Source organism: Macrosteles quadrilineatus, unplaced genomic scaffold (genome assembly GCF_028750875.1).
Source record: "Macrosteles quadrilineatus isolate MER2022 unplaced genomic scaffold, UCM_ALF_1.0 Scaffold_2__2_contigs__length_208266976, whole genome shotgun sequence".
NCBI lineage: Eukaryota > Metazoa > Arthropoda > Insecta > Hemiptera > Cicadellidae > Macrosteles > Macrosteles quadrilineatus.
Genome location: NW_026542595.1, coordinates 105,757,045 through 105,778,933, shown reverse-complemented (window position 1 = coordinate 105,778,933; position 21,889 = coordinate 105,757,045). Strand labels below are relative to the sequence as shown.

General features: G+C 35.1%; 2 protein-coding genes across 3 annotated transcripts in view; one reads left to right on the top strand and one right to left on the bottom strand.

The window, feature by feature from the left end:
- LOC128987077 (kynurenine/alpha-aminoadipate aminotransferase, mitochondrial-like) overlaps positions 1 to 21,889 on the bottom strand; it is a 59,383-nt gene that overhangs the window by 18,083 nt on the left and 19,411 nt on the right. Inside the window, exons 1-4 of one of the 2 annotated variants that reach the window (XM_054407768.1) lie at positions 6,732 to 6,830; positions 6,294 to 6,398; positions 5,267 to 5,424; positions 4,815 to 4,983 (exon numbers count right to left, since the gene is read on the bottom strand). In XM_054407768.1, coding sequence (XP_054263743.1) covers positions 4,815 to 4,983; positions 5,267 to 5,424; positions 6,294 to 6,340 — 374 coding nt within the window. In that variant the 5' untranslated portion in view covers positions 6,341 to 6,398; positions 6,732 to 6,830. Of the gene's footprint in view, positions 1 to 4,814; positions 4,984 to 5,266; positions 5,425 to 6,293; positions 6,399 to 6,731; positions 6,831 to 21,889 lie in introns of those variants that run through there. The other variant, XM_054407767.1, reaches the window with a different exon arrangement.
- LOC128987078 (CD151 antigen-like) overlaps positions 8,630 to 21,889 on the top strand; it is a 56,097-nt gene continuing 42,837 nt past the window's right edge. Inside the window, exon 1 of the mRNA XM_054407770.1 lies at positions 8,630 to 8,704. Within this exon, the coding sequence (XP_054263745.1) occupies positions 8,642 to 8,704 (63 nt within the window). The 5' untranslated portion in view covers positions 8,630 to 8,641. The remainder of the gene's footprint in view (positions 8,705 to 21,889) is intronic.

Here is a 21,889-nt window from a genome sequence, read left to right as displayed (position 1 = left end):
ATATAGTTACAACAACAGTCTCTTTTTATTTGGTACTTGGTTCTGGAAGACGTAAAATTATGTCCGCATCCTCAGATGCAATCTTAATGCTTTCAGTTTCTTTCTGGTCCTCTTTAATATTGTAAGTTTACTTTACTCTTATTAATGTCTTAAAATTCACTGTAATTGTCTCTTAATAGTTAAGTACATAATGTCCCAAACTAGAAAAACATCTGGGTGAACAAAATTTGACTGAAAATTTCTGTTACCAACCTTCTGGGAATGTAACTGACAGCTTGCAGACATTTTACTGTTTGCAATTTCTATTCAAAGAAACACCACTGTTAGTGTACCAGTGTTAAAGGTTGTATACTCAAATGTCTATCTTTATCCTCAGTTTGTCTGATTTTTTTGTAGTCCACTTGCAACTACTATCTGATGAACGAGTCTCTTTCCAATTATCGTTCCTCTGCTTGCATTATTCCATATTTCCTCTATCCATGGAGTGGATGTGGCGTCGACACACACACTACTTAAGGGGGGTTGTGGCTTGAAGGGTTGATCGGCTGAATTTACTGTTTGTTATTGGTTTTATCGATTGACTGATTACTGATTGATATATTGATTGACTGATTTTGGTGCTAAAACTATTTAAAAGATTATGAGTTTCCCTTTGTTTTACACCAACTGATTACTGACTGTTAGATTGACTGATTACTGATTGATGTATTGATTGATTGATTTTGGTGGTAATATAACATGTTTTTAAAAGTGTAACGCAATCACCTTTTGTTTAACCTAAAGTCACGTTTGATTATATAATAAAATTAACTGTTCTAATGCTCTTCTGTCCAAGGTATATCACTACTAAATATTGTGTATACACAGGCCTTCAGATGATCACGTAAAAGGCCAGATGTAGAATAAAAGACATATAAGTGTTGGTCTAGGGGTTATGGCAGAGAGACATAAGACATTAGGACTTGTGCTTAGTGTTAAACGTGGTAGAGTGAACAGTGATCTAGAAGAAAGAAACAAAAGACCGTGGTTTACGGATCGTCCTCGACTTCATTCAAAGAAGAGGGAAGGAAGATGAACCCCTATCACCAGGTGTTCCAATAAAGGATTCTGGACTTGGACCATCTGCAGGACTCACTATACCTAGCTTCAATTACCTAGGACCTGGAAATCCTCTTGACAATGGACCACCAAGGAACCAGATAAAGAGATAAAAAGGTGAATACACCATAATAGAGGTTATATTTTAGATGTTATCATATAGTGTACATTTAGGTACATGCTATATCTCATGTTGCTGACTATGAAAGAACACCAACACTTTTACACATTTAGTAAACAGAATGTACTCCAAGTCAGTTATTGTTGATCTTCAAGGGTTTAGAGGTAAATTTAATGATTTTGTTATTAAGGAAAATTGTATTTCTTTCATTTACATTAAAAATTATTCAAAATTTTACATTTAAACCACCTTATAATTTTTTTGAACTGTCCAAAGACCAACAAAAAGTTGCAAACTGGCTTGAAAATAAACATCATGGATATAACTGGAAGGATGGTTACATTAATTATAAAGAAGTAAGAAGAATATTTGAAATCTGTACCAATGACTTTGAAGAAATATTTGTTAAAGGACTAGAAAAACAGACAATTGTTGAAAACTTAATTCATGACAAGAGGATTTTAAACATAGAAGACTACAGTTGCCCATCTTTAAATTTATTAAGATCTACATAAAAACCATTGACAACTTGTATTCATCATAAACCTAATAAGACAAGTTCTTTTGAAAATGTCAATTTAATGAGGGAATGGATAATACACAATGAAGTAAAACTATAATATGTATATAGATTTTAAATAGAATATTGTTTTTGTGTATTATATTGAATGTAAATATTTAAATATTGTATAATAATAATATTGTTTAAAGTAATAAAGATATATATATTATATTTGTTGTTTTAATTAAACCTTTATATGCAAAGGGTTGAATATTAATAAATTACTATTACTCTTAACCAATGCAGACATTTTACTGTTTGCAATTTATATTCAAAGAAACACCTCTGTTAGTGTACCATTGAGAAAGGTTGTATACTCAAATGTCTATCTTTATCCTCAGTTGTCTGAACTTTTTGTAGTCCACTCGCATGAGCGAACTACTATCTGATGAACGAGTCTCTTTCCAATTGTTCGTCTGCCTGCATTTGTAAGGGAAATTCTTTCGTTTTTAGTTATTCAGGTTTGGAGTTATTCTGGTACATCTAAAGCTACCAGACAATGAAGTTGATGGATTTGTGATGTTAACTGCTGAATAGCATTCAATGATTTGAGGTGGACGTGGAGTTGCCATTGGATGTTTTTTTTTAACGTTTAGGGATCTTGAAATGGAATTCTTGTAGTAGGTTCCAAGAGGTTTTAAAGTGGTTTATTTGTACTAAGCAATATATCGAGGGCGTGCATGAGGCCATGAGTCACATGTTACAAAAAAAAAAAAAAAATACTAATGTAGGCCTATAATGAGGGTCTGATCTAATTCAAATAAATTTATTGACACAAAAATAAGCGTTACAATGCTTATAGCAGTAACTGGTGTTTCTTCAATTACAAAAATGCTTATAATAGACAATAGACATTAGAGAAATTTCTTTATTATTATTTTCTTCAAGAAATACAATAGTGCCATGTTTTTTAGATCTCTTGCTTTACAGGTATTTTCTTCTACCATTATAAGAGATTAACAAATTCTAAACATGTCATCCACAATATCGTTCCATAATAAAATACAATAAATACCTAGGCCTACTCAATTCAATGATATTGTGATGTTGATTTCCATTAGTTATCTTTGGGGGTTGGAGAAGGTTTGGAGGTACATTCATCCTGTGTAAGCTTGATCACTGATAAGGCAACAGTGTATACTTTCTCTACCCCTTCCTCTAACTGTTCTAAGAGGTTTTTAAGTCATGTATTTTCATCAAGCATTTCATCAAGGACTTGCATGAGGTTCTGATATATTAGATGTGTTGATTCCATCTAGAGGAGGTTCTAATATGGATTCCGTGTTTATCGGCAGTCAGAGATGAATAGAGTTTCTTGTATAGTTTTGTTTGAAGGAGTATACGTAAGTGTTTATTTCCATCATGTAGTACCTGAGTTCCAAAAGGAGGTTCTAAGAGGATTTCCAATTGTTCATTTCCATTCCTACATTGAATACGTTTAAAAGGTTCCATGATGTATTGAGGGTGTTTATTTAGACAAAGTTGCAAATTAAAACTTAATAAACACAGCACAGAATCAGAATCAGAGTACTTCATTCTTGAGCATAGAGTACAGAATAGGTGTCAAACATTACAGAGATTGAAATATAAAACAACATAAAGTTTTTGGGCTTTGAGGCGCTATCGGAAGTGATGGTTATATGGCACAAAATCGTCAGATGCAGTCAGCTGCTGATGGTGAAAAATTACAAATATGAGTGAAAAACCTTTAACAGTACTGGTACACTAACAGTGATGTTTCAGAGGATGAAACCATTGGGTATGTATAGCAGCATTGGTCATCCCATGCTGCTTTGACTGTGGTGAATTGGTTGTAATGTTAGTCTAGTGAACAGCGTTCGGGACTTTGGTGCGGAGGGACGGGTTCAATTCCCAGCATTCACAAACCTTTAATGGGCTTGAACCCATTTCCCTTGAAAGCTTTTTGACTTAACCAACTTAGACTGAGGTTTAAAATGCCCCTTATATATCGTTGAGTCTTGTTGTCGTTGGTTGCATGTTCACTTGCTGCCTGATGGTGATATGATGTCTATTGTTGGTGATGTAGATGAACTCACATTAAATTCATTAAAGTGACACATCAAATTTTGAACCAGCTTTTAATTTATATTTTGTATTTTTAGATTACAAGGGTATTGTTGTTGATATTATAGTGTCACACACTGTGTAAACGTAAAAAACAAATTTTTCGTGTTGTCTTGTGGAATAAAGTCTGTGTTTCTATTTGATGAGATGAGACATTTCATAAATCTATTGAATGTAGTAACACTTAATATTTATAAACTTTAACCCTTTGCGGTCGAATGGCGAGTGGTCCCCACCCACTATTTTCCCGACTGCTCAAACGGCAACCTATAATTGCCAAAAAATGAACAAAAATTTGACCTCAAAGGGTTAATATACAGATAGACTAGAGAAGCACATCTCTTGGGTACAAGTCTCAGAGATAACGGATCAAAGGCTCTGCGAATGTTATTACTAGCGTAGTTGATTAATTTTTGGCTTTAAGTAGACCGGCAGATTTTATGTGACATGCTACTGGCCAGAGAGGTTTGGCGCCCCTCTACCCATCCTTACACCCTTAGAATTTTCTCTTCCTCGCACCCACAACAGGCAACAGACATAAAACTTATTCCATCCCTGGGCCAAGGTTACTAAAGCGGGCTTGGCTTTAATATTAACACTGTTGCCAAAACTAGGATATTGCATTCCTAGAGAGTTTGTATAAAAAAAAACCAATGTTTTTAGATGCACTCTATCACAAATGCGATGATAAAAAATAATTTCAAATCAAAGCTTACTTGTCAATAGAAGATATTGTCTCCTCTTTCCTCCCCTTTGTTCAGTTAGGGGAGGAAAGAATATAATAGAAAGAAAAAAGAGTCATATTTTTACTCTTTGATCAAATAGAGAACCATAATCACATACTTTAACTACTTTAAAAAATATACAAAATTTAAGATTACAACACAAAAATCACTCTATTGTCTTCCTAAAATAAAGAAAAGTTCCTCAAATAAGCTCTAGAATTACCCAGAGGAAGGCATGTATTGCAGAGCTGCCTCTAAATCTTCCCCGTCTATGTTGTAGCTGGAACCATCTTTCAGTCTCACTGACACCTCTTGGAATGGGAAGGTGTTTACGTTCGGAACTCCAACCGCAAACTTGATTGTGTGAGGAGGCATCTGGCTGATTGTTTTTGCTGTAAATGTGATTTCAAGATCAATGTTGTTTTCACTGACAAAAATGTAAATCTGGAAAAAATAATTGGATAAATAATTGCAGTAATAATTTTAATCTTTGTTTGAAGTTCATTTTTGGCGGTGGTGATTTTGTAGTATTAGATTACTGTTCTAAAATTATTTTTACTATACTATTAGATTCTCAATGAACTACTTTTTGTTAAATTGAGCAACTAACAATTTTATATCAGTAAACCTGAAAACGTTAGGTAAAATTAAAAAAAACCATGGTTTTAAGCTCACTTATTTCCCTCAAAGCTGATGGTTTTCTCCTTTTTGCTCTGGTCGTTATGAAACTTTCATAGTCTGTGATTCTTTTAAAATCTTCCTTAGAACTTTGAGTAGATGCATTGGCAGCACCACGACATTGTTCTTGAAGAATTTTCAATGCTTCAGACATCCTGTAAAATTAAATCGGCTTTCTTGAGAATAAAAATAATAATTAAAAATGCTCTGATAAGTTAAGGAAAGAGACTTGATTGACTTAAAGAATATTTGAAAGTCATTTTACAGGATTAAATGAAATTATAAATATTAATAGGTATGATAAACTTAAGTCAATAAACAATGGTGAACTAACAACAGTTGATACAGTAGTGCTTACCGTTACGTCGAGGGAAGGTAGAGGGGGTTTTCAAGATTGTTATGGTAACACACTAAAAAATGTATTTTTCCTTAAGTACCAAAATAGAAGGACATTAAGGAATGGATTCAATGGCCCTGGGTTGAATACGATGGCGAATAGGATCAATCTGAATTTTGTACTGGTTAATAAATGTAATTTTTTCATAAGTGTCACAGTAAAAATACCCTTACACAAAGAGATGTTTAGAATACAATAATTAATGATTTTTTTTTAAACTACGTTATATTGGTAAAACGTTAAACGGCTTAGATATTGTCTTCAAATACTGTAATGTTTCTTCTGGATGTTTGTTTTTATTGATACCATCACTTGAAAACAAATTTTTTTGACTTCAAATAAAATTTCTCCTACCTAGATTTATTACTCACAACCTTTTTTAAAAATATCTGGCAGCGTTACGTTACATAGTGGAACGGGGGGGAGGGGGGAATAAAGCTTGTGTTAAGCAGCATCACAAGGGGAGGAAGGAGTGTATTAATGACAAAATCATGTTATGTAATATGTGGAGGGCCCTATATGCTTATACTCCCTATATGTTATGGTTTGTTTTTTTTTGTACACTACATATATTTAGAACTTGTTGCTTATCCTCATAAACTAGTAAAACTCAAGTAAAATACTTACAATTTGTGGACTCTTCGAGGTCCTAAATTCTTCAAGCTTTTATGCATTCCAAGCTACACCACAGGACTAATTTGGGAAAAATCTTGAAGGCTTTCAATAAATTTACTGAAAAATGTATTCACCATTATTAATAACCTATCATATTTAATTATTTGATGGATACCTTAGAAGCTAAAAATTTAAATTCCCTCATTCAATTTTGTTAATTATAACTTAATGTTTACTATTTTATTTCTTATATTATGATATTTAAATTCGGACAATGCACCTACTATGGATGTACCACCACATGTAAAGAATGTTATGTGCAAATAAAATATGTCTTTGTCTAAGCAATCTTAGTGCAAATCTGTAAATAAAAATTGGACAGTTACAGAAAATGAAACGTTTAAAATATACAAGTTCGTATTTTACTGTTGACTAATCATTTTGACTTACCAAATCAGTTAAGTTTAAACCCTACTCATCTATCACTGACACAAATTCATCACAGTTCGCCATACTTTTATTGAATCCACAATAGATGAGGAAAAAGTGCTGAACAAGAAATTATCAATAGGTTGATAACAATACAAACACGAGTCCAATTGTGTAAAATAAAGAATTCTGCTGCTGAGATAAAAACAATATTATATAACACTAGCTGTGTACCCGTTCTACTCTTGGGAATCTTTATATAGTAGTCAGTTGAAACCTTCTTATTTAAAGAACAGCAGTTGTTGGTTTGCATATTTTCAGATATGCTGATGAAACTATTATATATTAACAAATACAGTATCTGACATAATTAGAAGGAAATGTGAAAAAATCACACAATGTTGGGTTTTTGAACGTTTTAAATTTATTTCCTAAGTAGGTAGGCCATGTATTCTAGGTAAAAGTACTGGTACCTATCAAGGATAGTCGTTGGATACCTATGACTATTGGTACAACTTAAATCAATTAATTATCAATCATTGAGATGGGGGCGACACCTAGGTGCGTATTTTAATGAGTGAAGGACGAGTGAAGAATGGCGTGAGATGATCTGTGTAGCTTTGCTACTAATTAATATCAGCTATTTCATTATCAAGGATCATTTATTTAAACACCGATCAGGAACAGCTGGGTCCAGTTTCGAACAATCCAAAAGCTACTGACTTCTCAGGATCAAAACGGTGACCTTTTGATTGTTAGGCGAGCACCATAACCACTCAGACAGTTTCCAATAGTCAATGCTCGTACGTAAAGATTAAAAATTGACTATGAATCCAAACAACACTGAATCTTACAAAAAGACCTTATGTAACACTGTTTTGGGAACCAACTGTTTAAATAGTGCTTGCCTTCAATCTGAAGAGTGCTGGTTCGATTCCAAGAGATTACAATATCGTCTTGGTTATTAGACCAAGACACTGTTTGTCTTTCGGCTATCTTTTCTAACAGGTCGACGTTAGATAGTAACATTACGAGGGTTTGGACCGTTTCTTTACTAATCGTAATAAATGCCATTAACATAAATAGACACAATAAAAAAGGGAAAGAACAGTATAATATGTTTTACACTAAAATCACTTAGTCATAAAAATAACTATTCATACCTAGATTTTTTCAAACAAAATTTAATTTGTTTTGCACTGGTTGCATGGTCTAATTAAGAAAATTATACTACGAGTAAAAAAATTCTGCTCATTTTGCTCCATATAAAATCTTAGCCCTATTTAGTTCAGGAAAAAAATTAACAGATCAAATCAAATACCAAATTGACAAAAACATTACATCAAAATGCCTTAATCTACAACACAACTAATTCTTAATTTAATTAATTAATTCTTAACTAACATACCGGTAGTTAAACAATTAAATTTAACAATAAATGTTCAGTAGTATTGGAAATGAGTTATTTTAGACAATTATGTTGAGATAACCAATTTCTGAGTCCTATTCACTTTTAAATAAATTGGTTAAAATTAAAATTGTCGTTGGTGTTACTTGCAATATGGCTAGGGTATTATATTCTTTACACCAACAAGAAGAATTCCAAATTCCTTTGTTTGAAATCTGTGGTCAAACCAGACTTAACGATACCCCAGCATTTTCTGTATAAGCAGGACAAACTCTTCGGTGTAAAACAGAATGCAACAAAACATAGGTTAAATTTTCACTACAATACTTAAGACTTAAGTACTTGTTGGTATCAACCACAACCACAATGTTTAAACAATTCGACAGTAGCAGTAGTGGATACAACAGGTGCATTGGTGGGTGTGTAATACCCATTGGACCTTACTTCCTTACTTCCTGTTAGTTTGTTTGCAGCTTTAATTCTCAGTGTTAAAGCAGTGACAGGTGCATCAAATTCTTTTACTATGTTTTGTGCTTCAATAGACTTGAGTATTATTGCTCTTATCCTTGCCAATCTAGTATTTATGGTGAGTTTTTGTTATTTTGGTTCTATTCTTGTGATTTTATTTAGTTTTACAAATATTCACCACTGTCTAGTATTGTTTTGAATTGTGAAAAAAACTGTATAGCTTGTTTTTTTACATTATATTAAATTTACTTGCTGAAGTAACGGGCAAAACTTTCAAAAATTACATACAGAAGAGAAATTTAAACATATAAATTTTTGGTCTAATAAAAGCTTACGATTACTTTTCTTTTGATTTACTACTTCTCATTCACCTCTATTACTTCGTTTCAATCGCAAAGACAGTTGTTGTTACCCTTATCACATACAACAGAACAGTTAATCTTTTTTTATTAATAGAACCCACCACCAACCCGAACTCCGTAATTTTCTTTCGTATCGCTTTGATTTGTGATTCAAGTGATTATTCCCTAAAATTCAGCATTACAATCAAAATGAAACCAAAGAATGTACACCATAGAACGTTCTGAGAGCGTGCTAACCCTTTGATAATCAAATCGTCACAAACTAAATCCAATCTTTGTAAATATGCTCTAAAAATGGTTACATATATGTTACTGATAAAGAAAGAATAACTCATCTAATTAATTTCCTTCCCTGTTATAGACAAAAATTTGCAAATTACAATTAGAATTTTTTCTTTTTTTCTTCTTTTTTTCATGGTAGCTTATTGTTATATGTCTTCATCCCTGATCTAGACTAGCTAAATGAGCAGACTGTGTACTTCCAAACAGGTTAAAATAGCCAAGTGAACCAAGAATCATGCCAAAATACATCATTAGCCAAATCACCATCAACAATGAACCAAACACATTTTCATAGCTATTTTTGACTTCTCCTTATATACTTTCAGTTTTGACCCAGCCTCTACTCTCATCTGCTCTAATACACATTTGTCCTTTTCGGGTTTCTCGACTTGCTCAAGCAACACATTAGTCACTCGAAGCGTCATCGGACGGGATTTATTTTAGATGTGTTGTGTTATGACTCAGTTTGTAAACCCTGACAGTGTGTGGGCTTCAAAAGGTCTATTTCGGATTGAGGCTGGTACCTAGGTCATGGAACTCTACCTGCTCTGTTGGTAAAGGACTGATGTGAAGGGTTGGACCAGGTGGACAGAATAAGGTGATGAAAGGTCAAAAGGGATCGTAAGTCTCATGGATAACTTCTGGATACGAGAAGAGAGGAATTTTCTGTTAATTTACAGTGGCAAATTCAAATTCTTTATTCACTCAAAATAGCATCTTCAAAAGTACAAAGTTAAAATTGTGGTAATGTTAAACTATAACTAATAAAATCACAGAACTAAAAATTATTTCTGCTTACGTCAAGTAAAAGTTATCATTTCAAAAAACAACAAATAAGAAACCATAATGCAGCTAATAAAATAAATGAACAGCATCAGGTACATATATGTGTCCATACATGAAATTAGTTTGTAAAATAATTCTTGTCCATTTAAAAATTATCGGAGTTACAGTAATGTCTTCTATTTCAGTATGTTTTTTGGATTGTTAGTGAAACTTTTTGTAATATTAAACATGTTTATAGACATGTATTTTGGTGTATGTGTAACGACCACGCACGGGAAGGGCAGAAACTCAAAGATCGAATGCCGAGTAGAATTCAGAACTCAATTTATTATGTTAATTTACAGAATGATTTGTAATAAGTTACTATGAATTTAAAATTCAGATAATTTAGATTAAATCATTTGAAATTGAACATGTTCAGGGAACTTAAAGTATCAAAGTATTGAAATAGACGGACATGTCCACCCACGGGGAAGGGAAAGGTAGCGCATCGCCGCCACTCACCGACACCTCGATCTCGACTCTGATTGACTACCCCCAGGTTTGGCGGTCCCACACGTCACACAGAATGATGATACCTCATGTCAGCAAAACAATCAGGCCATGCATTCCATGCCATGATCCAAACAACCGAACGTGATGTAGCAATCGATGTACTCAATACTTTGGGACACTCAGCAAAACCCCAAATAAATTGCAAGACAATGCTGGCTAGCGGAGTTGCGACACGATTGCCAATATTACCGGCAATATCCAATTCTGGGCTTTGAGCTGTTATCCATAATAACACTAAAAAAATACGGTCAACAACTGCCTGACCGTCACATATGTTCAAAAAGAGTGAGTCTATGTGTTTGGAATTGAAAACTAGCTGTTGTGTGACCGAGTGTGGTGGCAGGTTGGCGCTTCGTAGGGTTGGGAGCTACGTAGTTTGGGCTTGACACCTTGGGTGAGTGGAGCTCACGAGGATTAACAATACACGACGTACAATTGAACGAGTTTATTTAAGACTTGATAAGATTTAAAAATGTACGAGTAGAAGAAAAGACTTACAATTTAAAAATGTAGACTGTTTAAAAACTTAACTAAAAGTTACTGATCTCAAAATTCACACAATGACAATGCGCAATGCTACCGGTGCTGGCAGTCAGCAGTGACTGATACCCAGTGCCTCCATCTCTAGGTTTTTATCTGGTCCATTGTTAATGTCAATAATTACAGTTATGACACAGAGTCCAGAAGTATGAGATGATTCTAGATGGTTAGAACCTAGACAAATTTCTTTATTATCATTTTCTTCAAGAAATACAATAGCTTCATGTTTGTTTAGATCTCTTGCTTCACAGGTATTTTCTGGTCTTCTATCTCTATAGGAGATTAAACAATTCTTTGGTTGAGGAAACAGGTCGTTCCACCAACCAGCCTCACAGTCCCTGTTTTAATGTGTTTCCTCTCATCGTCTTGGAGCAGTGCATTGATGATCTTGCGGCCGATATAGGATGGTTTCTTACTGAACTGCGTTGTAAGGTGTGCAGGAAGGCTATAATCTGTTGCTCTTCTGGTCTGGTATGGGTGAAAATCTCCATTCCTGCTAAGGTCCAGCTGGTCAGTGTATAGAAAATGTGAGTCCCATGCCTCTCTTAAAATTAAGGTCTCTTAAAAGTTACACTCGCTTAGCTGTAGTCGAGAGGTGAAAGGTTGAAAGAGACATTAGACTGCTAAGATGTGACTCAACTTGTAACAAAACAAAATAAATTTAGAAAAACAAAAGGTTACAAAGGGTAACAGCACCAAGTAAGGACTTAGAAAAAAACATAGAGGAACAATGAACAATAGTAATAAAAAAAATTACAACATTAATTTATAAGAAAAGAAAATTAATAGAAAATTTAAAAGATTGAGTAACTAACAAATTATATGACTTGTTTGTTTTACATCTTTTAAAAGTTTAGTAATATTTTTTCTTACATACTGCTAATTGTCCCAGAAGCACACGCACAGACCGCACTCCGATACTCCAATCTTCGTTGTCCTGTCGCCTGAGGTAATCTCCTCCGTTTTTTCTTTGAGGTCCTTCAGCTCCGTTTCTTGGAAGTCAGCCCTACCGGTCATCACCTAGCTCACGTCAGCTGGGGAAGGAATTTGTAAATCGATGCTCATGCTACTGGTCAACTCTGTTCACACCAACTGGTCGTCTAAGTGTAATGTGAACAGAGTGTCTGCGTAGATGAGCACCGTGGGTATAGGGTTAATTCCCTTTCTTACACCCCCCTAGTTAAAATGTCTACCTACCCCCGGTTGACAATAAAAATGAGAAAACAACTTAAGGAGATACGCAAATACATCAATCGCGATGGTTGGAATTGAACGGATATCTTGATGTACGTTCCGACTCTTCTTCCCCCTTCCTGCGATGCGACGCGATCTTGAGGATCGGCGCAGTTGCTTGTTTTGCGACCCTTCCAGCGTCGCGGTAGAATGAGCTGGTGGTGTATAGCTCATAGTCGCTCACGTCTTCTTTTGCCCCTTCGAGTCTCCTTAAGTTAATTAATTGTTTTATTAGTTTTGAATTATTTAAATATTATCTGTTTGTAAAGATTTTTTGTTTGTTTTTATTATTATTATATATTGTGATTATAAATTATTTATTCTGGGTAACTCTTAGTTATGCTAATAGTCTCTTTGAGGGGTTTAAGGTTTTGTGATGAGATTTATTTTAATATTAAGTGTGTGGATTAAATATGCTGAAATAATGTGTAAGATTGTCAATATTATTTTCAAGACTAATAAGATGTACATAATTACTCTTCTATCATCTAGAATGTCGGTCCAATTATTCTTTAATGTTACATGATTAACAATTGAACAGGTTCTAGTTTACTTAATTAATTTTTATATCTGCAATTTTCTCCATGTTGATGTGGTATTTGGAAAGTTCCTGGGAGCTAAGCAAGTTTGCTTGTTGTATCCAACGGCCTAGTTTATCATTACTGCTGGGTGTTATGTAAAGGAATGAGTGTGTGTGCCTTGAGATAGCAACGATGCAGTGGTGCTGTGATTCATAAATTTCTTCTCTTTTAGCAGATGTTCGTATGACAGCTATGTTTTCTGCTTGCCGTCCTTGAAATTCATGTATCGTAGATGCGCTGAAACCTAGCTTGTTTAGTTCTCTTTTGTCAGCTTGTTTGAAGACCAAGCATTTGTATTTATTTTTGTTGAGAGTGAGGTTCAGGCTTTCTAGTCCCTGATACTGCTGTGTCGCCAGTTCTTTCTCTGTCTGGTTGGTGGTTTGCATTCCTTGGCTGTAGAATTTTGAGAGGATGGCTGTGGTGCTCTTTGTGCATCTGTAAGTGGTGTTTAGTATTTTTGTTGTTGTGGCTATTTATGTAATGTTGTGGTATTTAACTTCTAGGTTCTCTGTTCTGTTTATATATGGTATTTGGTTCATGTCCCCAATAAGCAATACTTCTTTAGCAGTTGATAAAATGGCTGCAAAGAGTATTTCTCCCGGCATGCATCATTAGGGCTTCGTCGATGAAGAGCCTGTTATAGGTGTTTCCTCTCTTGAGATGTTGGGTGGAGTTTATTATGAATGAATGCACGGTTCGGAAGGTGTCATTGCATTTTGCCTGGCTATGGTCTGGGTGGTTGGTTTTGTATCTCTGTCGGAAGTCCATTGCCGCATCTCTTGTAGGAAACAGGATGAGGTCCCCTGTAGCATAGTTGTTGAGTAGGAAAGTTGTTTTCCCACATCCTGGCACACCTTGGACTAAGTTTAGTTTAGTGTTGTATGAGTTTTTAATGTCAATGTGTTTTGTGCTATTATAGAGATGTAGTTCGTTTAGGAGTATTGTCTCGTCTGATACTAAGATGTTTTGATTGTTGTCAGCAATGTAATTGCTGAAACTTACTTAACAATTGAATTAGTATATGTTTTAATTGTTTTATTCACAATTGTTGGTAACATACAATTTTAATCGTATGCTTTTTCTACTAAGATTTAATATTTATCTACTTATTGTAATGAATATGTCATTATTTGAAAAGTATGTTACATTGAAGTTAAAATATAATACTTATGTTGTTAGACACATAATTGTAATGTCCAAAAAGGTATTCGGTACGCAATTCCTTTATGATAACTCTTTGTTCTAAGAGTGTTAACAATAAATTATTTTTTATATTTATTTATAAATTCTTTCATGAAGTCATTCATGGTGAAAGTCCTATCTTTATACTCGCCTTAATTATCTAGGGAGTTGTACAGATATTTTTGAGTAAATAATGAAGGGTGATCAATCCTAAATTACTTCTCACTGAGCAGAGTTTGTCTTTGTGGTGTACACCAAACTAACTTGTTTGTTACTGAATATCACTAATTCTTCTTCATACGCGCACTAGTAAATTCACTAAGTGTCCACGTCTGTAAGTCAGTCGCTTCTTGCAAGGTCAACATTAATTCCTGTGACTCAGCCGGAGAAAAAAACTTTTATAAATTCTCTTTTAATTTCAACCCAGTCCATGTACCTATTTTACCTCTCAAAATTTTCAAAACATCTAAGGCCATGTCTGTTAAATAAATGGGGTGGGTTTTCTTTTTCCCATCGTCCCAATTGTTCACGGTCGCTGCTTTTTCATACAGATTCAAAAAGGATACTATAGACTCTGATTTAGCACCAGAATAAGTCCCAGGATTTTAAAATGGGAGTTTATTTTGGACTACCGTAATTGCAACAGGTTCTTCTTCTTCTTCCTTATTTTCAATCCAAATAGATGACGAACTAAAGTCATCTACACCTTCATAATCATTCATTTTCATAGATATTCGCTTTCTGGATACTAGAATGTAACCTCTCTTGAATTAAGCTAGCCCTCCTATTCCACCTTGTAATTGTAAAATTGATTAGTCTGCCCTTCTTGGGCCCCAATGGCCCCAATCTAATCAACCTAAGGCTAGACCTAAATTCTAAGTCTGCTCCTTTTGGAATCTCTAACTTTAATTAATAATTGCTCGGCCTTATCCCTACTTGACAAAGTATGACGCTACCTTTGTAGCAACATTTCCATTTCCTCCACCGAGTTGTACACAACATTTGCTGTTTCAACGGTGAGTTGATATGCTGAGGCTATTACAAGATCAATCATGAAATTATAGTGAAGAGTTTTCAAGCAATCAGGTGTTCCGTTATCTGACATTTCATGTCCTAAATATTTTATACCTAAATAATTTATATGATGCAATGTTGCAGTTGGTTTTGTCTTCAGTTTTAAGAACTCAACACCTATTACCCTATTGATTTCATATATGGAAAAGCACCATGTCGGACAACGGTAAAATGTGGTCCAAACAGTCTCTTCTTTGCAAAAGAATCACTACCCTAGTGTCGTTCTTATTCTACTTAACATTCTTTATGTTGTTCAAAAATTCCATCAAATACAATTCAGCATTTTTTCAAGAATTGCTTAAATTTCATGGAGCCTTAGCTTCTGTTCAAGCAAATCTTTGGGGCGACTTTGAAAAACCTTGTTTTTTTCTACCAGCTCATTTGGGACTCCCAGAGAAAGTTAAGAACCAACGAATCTGAATTATTGAACCAACTCCTATCGTTCTCCCAGGATCCACTTCGCCCTCTTTCCTCTTCCTTCTTCCCCAATCTTTTGGCGTGCAGCTGTTGCACTAGTTGAGCTAGGATATCTAACTTTTTGTCACACCCGTTATCTCTTCTAGTGTTAACCCTCGTGACAGAAATATCTAAAAAAATAGATATTTCGAATAGATATAAAAAATCTAGCCCCAGCCTCTACTGCATCATAGACAATGACATCTCGTGGTTGAATACCCTTTTATTAGCTTCAAAATATGATTATACACACAGTTAAACATATATATATATTGATGACAAATAGTACATAATAAATATAATAGGTTAAAACACACATTCACTAATAGTATCACTAAAGGAATAGGATGATAATCTAGCTCTTATCTATACATAGACTTGTCCTCTGTGATCTTTTCATCATCATCCTTAGATGTCATGACAGACAAGACAGAAGCACAGACATCCTCCATGGCGTCCTCTTGAAGGTCTTGTACGACCCTTGTCCTCTCGAGAGAAGAGAGGGATGGGTCAGTCTCACTAACCGACCTGTAGCTGATGGTTATTGACCCATTCAGCTTGTATTTTTGGCCCTTCTCTTTACAATGTTATATGCCGTATAGTACTGGTAGAGAAATGCTCCTCCTAGTACCCAGGTATTGTTGGCAGCGGACGGCTGGGCAGGCTAGAACGCAGCGAGACAAACTGTGATCCCGCAGTAGGAGATCTTCTGAATGTAATCTCGAGCAAGGATCTTGAACCCCTGGTTAGCAATGGTAAACTCGACCTTTGGGCCCTTCAACTCATTGATGCATGGTGTAACTCATTGTTGTGACTTTGTATTAGATAGTAAATAGGTGATAAGTTAATTGACTCGCTTTGGCTATTGCGTGAGTGCCTGGACTGGGAACAAAAACTAGAGTTACTAAATGAATTTACAATTTATTCAAAAGAATTGAAGATAAACTAGACCAAACAAAATACAATGATGATATATATAAGTCTAATACAGTTTAAACAAGGGGAAATGAACCAGCACAGTGAATAATCAAATTAATAAGATAAATGATACTTTATCCTAACAAATAAATTGGTAATTGGAGTTTAATAAAATTAAAAATGTAAAACAAAATAATAAAATATTAATTATGCTTTAAATTCAAGAAAGTAAATTGAATAGATTTTTTAAGTTTGAAAAACTAAGTTCTAAAACCTTAAATTATTTATCCCTGAGTAAGCGAGCAGGACTTACATTTTTAGTTTAAAGAATTACAAAATTGACATACTTGATGGGTTTGTTGCACTAGACGCTACACTAAAGAATTTTAGTCTGCCTTTAAAGGCAACAGGCCATGGTAAAACAACACTTCATTCACGAATCACTTGCGACGGAAAACTTCGATTCCCGAACGCGGTGACCTCACCGAAGACTTCCTGGAGACTGTCTACTGTTGGTTTTTGGTGGAATGGACGTCCCCCTGTCCGCCTATAGAGACAGCCAATCAAAGGGTGTGATCGTTGGTTAATCTTCTCTGATTGGTTGAGACAGTCTACGTGGACTTTATGTGGCAATGACAAAAAGTTCATAGTTTGCAGATTGTTTTCTGTCTCTCTCCACAATTTATGCATCGGTAGCTGAATGTTACAACACCGTGGGACAGGAAATGTATAGACGGGTGGGAAGACATGGATAGGATTTCTGAGATCCGTGGAAGTAGATGATGTAGGTAGTTACAATGGTACAATGATAAAGATCCATTTGTTTTTACCTTATTAAAAATTAAAAGTAATTTAAAGATAAATTGTCCCTGGTAAGAAGTATAACAAACAAAGGTACAGAACTAAGGACAAACATTTAAGAACAAACTTTACAGTTTATATGAGCACAATATTTAAAGAGATTGATGTTTGCAATAAAATGTTATTAAAAAAAAAACAATTGTATAATACACTTCTCATGTTTTCTTGTGTATTTAGTGTCTTTAGAGAACTAAATTTACACTAAGGAAATTTAACATTTTATCATTTTGGTACTTAAGAATAAAATATATTTTTGTGCAATACCGTAACAATCTTAAAAACCCCCTTCCCCTTCATCAAAACACTCATGTGTGACAGGTTGCCCAATGAAACAACGAAAATTCACTACGAATAAAAAATTTATTGAACTCAACTTATAGCAAAACAATAATAATGTATTTAGCTTCCGACTTGCTGTATGGAATCTATTTATGTTTAGTTTACAAATACAACACGAATAAGTTATTGGGGAACATAGCCTCCCGAGGAGGCTATGGGGAAAGGCGACGCAACTTACATGACCGATTGAATTGAATTTTGAATTTTGACTAACTCAACTGAGTGCGCTCTGCCCATAGCCCAGAGTTGGGCGTGGATGGGGGAACCAGCCAATCGCGTTGCGGCTATGCCGCGTGACGTCAGTGCAAGCCCCGGACAGTGCTGCTGCCTAACAATTCATCAGGGCATTAGGCAAACTATAGCTACGCATTAACTGGATTTCATGAGCGACTTGCTGAGCTGTATCAGCAAATTCCAGCCATGTGCAGTACACTTTCCCAGAACGTTGGCCCGACCTAGCGCTGAGCCACGCTGACGGAATATTCCATGGTGAGGCAACTGGCTGACACCAAAAAGCTGGGAGGTTAACAGTCCAATATTACAGACCCTCTTTTTATATTTGAAATAAAGCAAAGCTTCTGTGACGGTACTGACAGGGTTTCCTGAGGGTGTAACAAAAACCTCCCCAACTGATATATAATGGGTCTGGGAATTTTTGGGGCTGTCACACATGACACCTAGTCACAATTGTGTAAATACAATGTAGCATTTCTTGGATGTCTCCTTGCTAATTGAGCAGGCTCACTAGGTTGGTGCCATCTTTGGTAAACTGCCCTCTTATGCTTCCATTGGAAAATCCAATGTTTTCTCTGCCGCTATATACATTGATGCTGAGGCCAGCCTTATTCTTATCTTGCTTGACCAGTATCATGATAGTTGCTGGTATTGGTGAGAACCAGACATTCCGCATTCTAGAAGCCATGGTTGTGGGTTTCTTCAGTAGGCAGAGCAGGAATTGCACAATGATCAATTACCATAATAATGGTACAATACCTCGTCAAGTAATCCAATCCAAGTAATCGTCAAGTTTTGGATTACTTGACGAGGTATTGTACCCTTAATATAGTCATATAAGTAATCCAAGGGTCATCAACATGGAAGATCATTTACCTATCTCCCATGACTCTATGATATCAGGAAACCTCATCCCCTGTATCCTGGACTATAGTTAAAAGCTGAAGTAACGGAAAAACTGAAGTAACGGAAAAACTGAAGTCATCTATTACTTTGTAATTATTTTCGTTCTCGTAATTATTTATCTTCTTCTCAATAGGTAAACCTAACTTTTCCTGGATAAAACTAGCCCCCTTGTTCCACTTAGCTATGTCCTCTAAGACAATAGACAATATTTCTTTATTTACATAATTCATAGAGAATAGTAATGCGTCAACAAATTTTTGATGGTTAACTTAAAACTATTTATAACATTGTAGGGTTGAGGGGAAGATCCACTGGTGCTGTTTTTTCAGGTGTTATTGGCGTAGTTGATCTCCACAAGTTGTTTTCTATCTTCTATATAGCTTTCAAACCAATCTGCTTCTTTTCCTGTTATGCCCAAGGTTCTTAGTTTTTGGAGTAGCTGGGCATGGTTTAGGCAGTCAAACGCTTTGCTAAAGTCTAAAAATAGACTAGTGGCCATGCAGCCCTCTTCCAGCTTGTCTATTATATGTTCTATAAGATGTATCAGCACTGTTGCTGTTGATCTCTCTTCCAAAAATCCTTGCTGTTGGTTTGTAAGAAGGCTGTGGTGTTCAAGGTGGGTCAGTAGTCTATGAAGAACAATTTTTCCTATTATTTTTGAGAATGTGGGAATGAGTGAGATTGGTCTGTAGCTTCCAGTGTCAGTTTCTTGTCCTTTTTTATACTTTGTATATATTTTAGCTATCTTTAAATTTGTTGGGAAAACTCCTTGGTTCAGGGACTTTTTGATTATGTTTGTGAGCGGGCCGGTAAGTGCTTCTTTACATTCTTTTGTAATTTTTGCTGATATTTCATCGATGCCTGAGGAAGTTTTTGGTTTTAAGGAGTCTATAGCTTTCATTACTTCTGCATGTGTTGCTGGGTGAAACTGTAGGTTGTGGTCTGTTATGGGTGGTATGACTTGGGGGATGCTTTTTGGGTTTGTGTTGTTGGCTTAGACTGTCCTTTCTGCTACTGTGGCAAAGAAAATGTTGAAGTGGTTTGCTACTTCATGAGGGCTACTTATTTGTTCTCCATTTATCTGGAGCATTAGCTGATTTTCTGTGCTTCTTGCTGCTTTTCTTTCATTGTTTATTACCTACCACAGAGCTTTTGATTTATTTTGTGATAAGTCATCTATGATAAGTCTGTCATAATGAATGCCTTGCTGGATATGCTGTGTGGAGTTTATTAAAAATGAATGCAGTGTTCTGAAAGTATCGTTGATGGTAGCTGTGCATGTGTTAGGGTGTGTGTCCATGAACCTGTTTCTAAAATCGAGGGCCGAGTCCCTGGTAGGGAATATAATTAGATCACCAGGTCTATAACTGACCAATAGGAATGTAGTCCTGCCACATCCCGGAACTCCTTGAACTAGGTTAGGTATGATATCAGGGGTCTGGGTGATGTCAATGTGTTTTATACTATTATAAAGTGTTCAGTCATTAAGAAGTTGTGTGTTATCTGACACTAGGATGTTTCTGTTTATCGAGATGTTGTTGGGGGAGAGTGAATATTTGTGGTCATTATTTCTATTTAGTTCCACTAGACGTGCACCATCAAATCCAAAGTGGTATTGCTTTAGGGGGTTTTCTGGTGTAAGGAAGCTACCTGTCTGTATGTCTATGATAGCATATTTTTTATTTGTATTTGTGTAGAATTGGTCAAGTCAGTAGGCTTCTGTTAGGGGGCTGATGTTGTATTCTTTATATACTTTACTTAGCTCCTTCAAGATGTAGGTTTCCTTTTCAGTATGGTAGTGTATGGTAGTTACAGTAAATATGGTGTCCCACTCTTCTCAATTGTAAGCTTATTTGTTGATTTGTGCATTTAATTTAATTTGACTGAACTCGCTTGACATAAGTTTGAGGTACAGGAACAGTTAAACACTGGCATTCTGTTACAAGAGGAATGTAATAAAGAAATTAAGAGCAAAATAACAAATTACAGAAAGATTGAGTACAGTTCAGATTGAACTAACAAAATTTGTAAATACAATAAAATATAAATTGCAAAAGACCAGCAAAGAAGGGGTATTTAAAAAGAAAGAACTTAACCCAAGATCAAAAGATTGAAGTCCTGGTGATTAGGGAGATAGAGTGCACTGAAAAATAAAATAACAAATGAAAAGTAGAAATTAGAATTATAAAGTACGGTATATGTTGTAAATATGAAATTAAATTTAAAAAATAATAAAATAAAACCATAGACTAACCAACACAAGTAGACTTCTCATCCCATTGTAAATTTTGAAGCTCGTTTTTCATGTCCAGTTCATGTACGCCACACTGGGCGCTAGTGTCGACGAAATTTTGTTTCTATTATTTTAGGGTTAATTTCTTGATTTGTGCTTTACTGTTTGGTTAAATAACTAGGGGACAATTTATTGTTTATGATTACATCGTATTATTTGGTTAAACGTGGTTTTAAATTACTGTATTAATGGGAAACAAATTGTAAACAAAACACGACCTCTACATAAACCGTACAGAACTAACAATAAAATTGTCTTCAGCTGTTCCATTAGGATGAGAAATCTACTAAGGGAGTATGTTTTATCTATGATAAAACCAAGTTTATTCTCAACGAATTTCTCTCTAGGGAGAGAGAATCAAATGTTTAAAACATATTCTTTTAATTATTTTGTGAGTGAGCAAGCAGATTTAGAATTATAATTAATATGGTTACAAATGGATTTAAATTGATACATACATAATTCACTTGATGTTTGCACATCCTAACTTCTGCCACTAAAGTGACAACGGGCCATGGAATCTAAACTTCACATACATACACAACACCCGCATGCGACACTTCAACGAAACATTTTAACGATTTTGCAGACTGGAGACTAACTCACGCTAAGCCGAATTCTAGAAGACTGTCCATTTCTTCTGCAGATAATCTAGAGGGTCTTCACAGATGTCGGAACCTCTCCGCCAATCGGGTGGTGAA